At 44.5% G+C, this 5,290-nt stretch overlaps 1 protein-coding gene across 3 annotated transcripts in view; it reads left to right on the forward strand.

Moving 5' to 3' along the window:
• IKBKB (inhibitor of nuclear factor kappa B kinase subunit beta) overlaps positions 1–4,084 on the forward strand; it is a 28,143-nt gene extending 24,059 nt beyond the window's left edge. Inside the window, exons 16-21 of one of the 3 annotated variants that reach the window (XM_082230002.1) lie at positions 287–336; positions 1,047–1,146; positions 1,334–1,481; positions 1,971–2,014; positions 3,413–3,503; positions 3,842–4,084. In XM_082230002.1, coding sequence (XP_082086128.1) covers positions 287–336; positions 1,047–1,146; positions 1,334–1,481; positions 1,971–2,014; positions 3,413–3,503; positions 3,842–3,913 — 505 coding nt within the window. In that variant the 3' untranslated portion in view covers positions 3,914–4,084. Of the gene's footprint in view, positions 1–286; positions 337–1,046; positions 1,147–1,333; positions 1,482–1,886; positions 2,015–3,412; positions 3,809–3,841 lie in introns of those variants that run through there. The other 2 variants (XM_082230001.1, XM_082230000.1) reach the window with 2 other exon arrangements.
• Positions 4,085–5,290: the final 1,206 nt, after the last annotated feature.

Genomic DNA, 5,290 nt, shown 5'->3' on the forward strand with positions numbered 1-5,290 from the left:
TAGCCAAATGGGATTTACGGGAGAGAAGGGCAAGCTGTACAGGGGATACGCTCGAAGTTATCATTGCAACTTAAAAGTGCTTTACCAATTGTAATGTGTGTAAGTCCCTAGGATTCTCACTTCTTACAGAAGGGTAACAGGCTAAGAGAGCAATTTTTGCCCAAAGCCATGCAGGTCGTGAACCATGCTGAGCACTCAGTTGGTCTGAACATGGTGTTGGGTGGGTGGGCTTGCTTCTACACTCACAAGTGCTGGAGAAAATTTGTCTTTCCTGTTTCTTTTATAGAGAGGGACAAGCAAAGGACTTGTACCAGAGACTGAGAGAAAAGCCAAGAGGTAAAAAAAGCCTTTGTAGCATAGGAATCTTGTTGCCGCATGATCTGTTCCAAAGGAAACTGACTACAGCGGGGCACAGGAGAGGAATTGCCGCAAGACCATGTGCTAGCCCTGCTTTCTCATCTCACCATTTCCCCAGCCTTGTGCTCCTTGACAGTGCTGTGGAGATGCATGTTTACAATCCCAGTTCTTTTAGCATCAACATCCCCCACCCGTCTCCTTTGAGACTTCTGTAGTACAAAACACAACACAGAATAGTGCGTTACTAATAATGAGAAGATTGTTACCCCTTAACATGCTTTTGCCCCACTTTTTTGTGGACATGGTGGGGGATGAATACTAAAGAGCAGTGATTTGCGTTCTGGCAACCACTTCAACAGCATTTGGTATTCCATTCACATTTCACTCTGATGAACTAGCTGTTACCAGTTGGCTCCAAGTTTTACTGAGCAATGTTGAAGAATGCCGCCAGATGTAGAGCGGTGATTTTAATCTGCATTAGTGGCAGTGATGCCACATCCAGAGAGGGGTATTAATTTATACTAGAATAGATCCAATCTTGCGGAAGCTGTTCAAGGGTTTTAATTCCTTTGCCTGTTGCCCAACAGTAATGGGGGCTGTTTCCTTTCTTATGTCTTTTAGGAGCTTTCTCGCCCCTGCCCCCACCCTCTGCCTAACATGCCACTTGATTCTGCGTACTTTTTGTCTAGACCAAAGGACTGGTGGAGACAGCCAAGAAGTCGTGAGGCTACTTCTGCAAGCAATCCAGACCTTTGAAAAGAAAGTTGGCCTCCTTTATGCTCAGCTCAGGTAGGACACCCAAAGACCCACTGTAGTGAGGTTGTCCTGGTTACTGGGAATAAAGTTGAAGAGGGGGACTGCTGTTTAGTGGAACTCTGCCGTTGTCCCACACCTCTCAGAGTTCTCTGTCTCTCCCCCTCTCCTTGTGCTAGTAGAGCTGATGACACGTGATTAGAAGGCTATCTCTTCTTTACAGTAAAACAGTTGTCTGCAAGCAAAAGGCACTGGAGTTATTTCCTAAAGTGGATGAGGTGATGAGCCTGATGAATGAGGATGAGAAAATGGTTGTTGAGCTTCAGGATAAACGGCAGAAAGAGCTGTGGAACCTGTTGAAAATTGCCTGTGTGAGTAAAGTGGAAGATATTTTTCTGGTTAGGAACATCAGATTCTTCTCCATCTGGCGAAGATCAAGTAGAATTAACTGTGCCCACGGCTCCCTCCCAACTCTCAAAATCTTCTGAGAACCCTTTCCCCATCATCTTGTCTGCTAAGAAACCAGTGGGCTTCACAAATTCTGAGGGCTCTAGGCCGGACTTGTTGGGCCTCACATTAACTGAGTGTATAACCCTAGAGCATGCCCCGTCCTTTCCTGTTGCTGCCCCCTGCGTTGTGAACTTTGTATTACTGATATTCTTCAGGGATCCTGACAGCTGTTTGGCAGTTACTGGCAGCAATGCCTTTAAATGAAAATAGTGTATTTCTTCATATTGCATGTAGAAAGCTTGATCTGTGTTCTTCCTCTCCTGCAGAGCAAGGTGCGTGGGCCTGTCAGTGGGAGCCCAGACAGCATAAGCGCATCACGCCTTAGTAATCCTGGTCAACTCTCATTGCAGGTTCCAGCCCTGCACAGTAATTTACAGGATCCTGGGATTAAAAGGTAATATTTAAGGCAATGGTTTGCTCTCATAGTTATTGGTTACCTCTGCACTGGTCTTCAGCAGGTGGTTTGGGACCACTAGTGTGTCACGGCCTGATCCAGAATGCAGCAGCTAGACTGGTGACTGGGAGCAGCCACCGAGACCACATAACACCAGTCTTGAAAGACCTACATTGGCTCCCAGTATGTTTCCGAGGACAATTCAAAGTGTTGGTGCTGACCTTTAAAGCCCTAAACGGCCTCGGCCCTGTATACCTGAAGGAGCGTCTCCACCCCCATTGTTCAGCCCGAACACTGAGGTCCAGCTCCGAGGGCCTTCTGGCGGTTCCCTCACTGCAAGAAGCAAAGCTACAGGGAACCAGGCAGAGGGCCTTCTCGGTGGTGGCTCCCGCCCTGTGGAACGCCCTCCCACCAGATATCAAAGAGAAAAACAACTACCAGACTTTTAGAAGACATCTGTTTAGGGAAGCTTTTAATGTTTAATAGACTATTGTATTTTAATATTCTGTTGGAAGCCGTCCAGAGTGGCTGGGGAAACCCAGCCAGATGGGCGGGGTATAAAAATAAATTATTATTATTATTATCCAGAGTGGGTCATAACAAGGGCAACAGCCCCATGCAAATATATGGTAGAAGAGTAAGAATTGGAACCCCAACTGCATGTTTGGATAAAAAGTGGGTGCTGGGTCTGAAATGATTGAAGGTACCTCTTCTGCATTACCCTTTTGTCTGCAGTTAGTTGAACTGGGTAATACTTTCCTTTGCTGTTTTCCTTGCGCATGCATAGACTATGTCATCTTACAAATGTGTCTAAAGTTCCTGTGTTGCATTTTTGTATGTTACATATGTGCTGTAACTCGTAGGCAATACTCGTCACAGGTTACCTTGACACCAGTGATGGATACTCAGGACAGAAGAAAGGTGTGTGACTGGTAGCATGCTTGGTTGGAGCTGGCTGACTTCACAAGGAAATACTTTACTGGCTTCCAATAACATTCTCAAAGACAAACAGATTCAATCCTCTGTTCAGCATTGCAATGTACATGCTTTTTTTCAAGCAAGGAATGAATTATTTTTAAAACTTGCACTGTATCACTAGTTATCCTTTTTATTATCTGTTCTCACAAATTCAGCCAAAGGGAGCAAGCTTTACACTTCCTTTGAAGAACACCCCTTTAGTCACACAGCAAACTGAGGGCAGTTAAAGCAGTTTATGATTCACTTTTTAATAACAAAACAACAAAAATAGGTTCCCACTAGCCTAGTGAAGGCATGAAGCAGCTCTGCTAATCCTGGCAAAAGTATGCTGTGATGAAAAAATGGACCTGTGATGAAAAAATGGACCTCCTTTATCCTTTTGTTGTGATATTCTTAAAAATTTTCTCTGATTTGTTTTAGTGAGGATTTACTGATGGAATCTCGAAGTCTCTGCAATCAGCTAGAGAATGTGATGCACCACACAATGAAGGATCAAGAGCACAGCTTTATGGTAACATCTTACGTTTTCTGTTGTAAAGTCACTGGGGCGAGGGGAGCAGAGAGACTGATTCTTTGCCAGTACAGTCCCTGCAGGTCAGTTTGACAGTGGGTGGCATTGCCCCTCTCTCAGAGACCTGATGTTAGATGGTTGAAAGGTAGGTGGCCTTCCCCATGATAGCACCAATAACCTGTTTCTAGCCAGCGAGAAAGCACTGTTATTTAGACTAGCTTATAGTCACACAAGAGAGGATCTAACCTGAGCTGAAAAATACTTTGGAGGGAATTGGACAGGAAGTCACACAGTTTTTATGAATGAGGTGTCTTAATAAGCACTTGTTTTGTTTTTAGGCTCTGGACTGGAGTTGGTTGAAACTTCAAGAGGAAGAAAGAGGGAAAGGCCTAGAACAAACCCAGATGTGAAAAGGGCCACTATTAAATCGCTTAAAAGCTAACATTTTAAAAGTTGGTAGCCTGCTATGAATGGAGGCTGCTATCCTTGTTGAGAAATCTATGCCTATTGCCCACTGACTGATTGTATTCATTTTTTACTCTTAATCATCTGTATATATAAAATATACCATTTGTGAACTATGTTTGAGTGTAAATTCTCTCTAGACCTCCCTAAAGCGTAAATTGCCCACTCTAACCATTTCCCACTTGGTATTTATTAAACCTCTGGCTTGGAAGCAAACTTAGAAGCACCAGTTTTAGAAATAGCATACATGCAGGATATGGGTCAGTATGCACTATTACAGATCAGGATAGCAATTCAGGGACGCTTACTTCTTCCACTTGTACCGTAAGTTGGTCTCTGCAATTAGCTTTGAACTTAATGGTTACCCAGGTATGATTCTATATTGCTGCACAAGAACTCAACCGAGATCGTGAAAAGAACTTCAGACCAGGCAGACACTGAACCAGTCCAAGTAAATTTCCTCTCAAGATGCTGCCCTGGAAATACTTGTTCTTAGTTGTCATAACATTGGCCAGACAAAATTCAGCCCTTGTTGTTGTATCAGTCAGTGCTGACTAAACTAATCTTTCCTGCACCCTGAAGGTCAAAACGTTGCTTCATATGCCTCAGGAGTTTCAATGCTACACACACAGAGTTCCACTAATGGAACAGGAGTGTCCCTTTCTCTCCCCACACCCCCCAAACCTGCTCCAATCTTCTGGAATGGATTTTGAGAGTATGGGAAGGGGAGAGTTTTGTTGTGCAAGCAGGTCTGCTGCACTTGGGAAACAGCAGCACTGGATATGACCCCATGTCCCTATCCTTTTGTCTAAAGCACACAGGCACCGAAGAGAACTGATGGCATACTTGACTTTGATAAACATTATCAGTTGAGTACTCTCCTCCCCAAAGGCACCCCCAGTCTTGTTACTCAAGAAAGAAAATGGCAGAAAGGCTAGCCCCCCACCCAGGATGGTCAGTGCTGCTATCCAACATCCCTTGTTTGGATCCCCCACCTCAAAGCACCTCAGCTGAATTACATGCTGAAACTACCAGACAGGACTTAGTCCAACGCTTTAGCATAGGCCAGCCTACAGTGCAAGTGGCGAGTGGGACAGTTGCCTGGTTCCCTTCCATCTACTGAAGAGAATGAACATTCAGAGTAACGCAAATGCCTCTCTCTAATTGCCAGGTCTAGCAGAGCAATGTGCTTTACATACAGCCACCCTCCAATTAGATATGAGAGCAAAATGTAATACAACCCTCTCTCCTTGTCTCCCTATTGTAGCTTAGTCTTTGGCATTTTACCTGTGTGCTAAAAGAGACAGTAACCATACAAGGAG

The sequence above is a fragment of the Podarcis vaucheri genome (assembly GCF_965113315.1).
Source record: "Podarcis vaucheri genome assembly, chromosome: 7".
Taxonomy (NCBI): Eukaryota; Metazoa; Chordata; class Lepidosauria; order Squamata; family Lacertidae; genus Podarcis; species Podarcis vaucheri.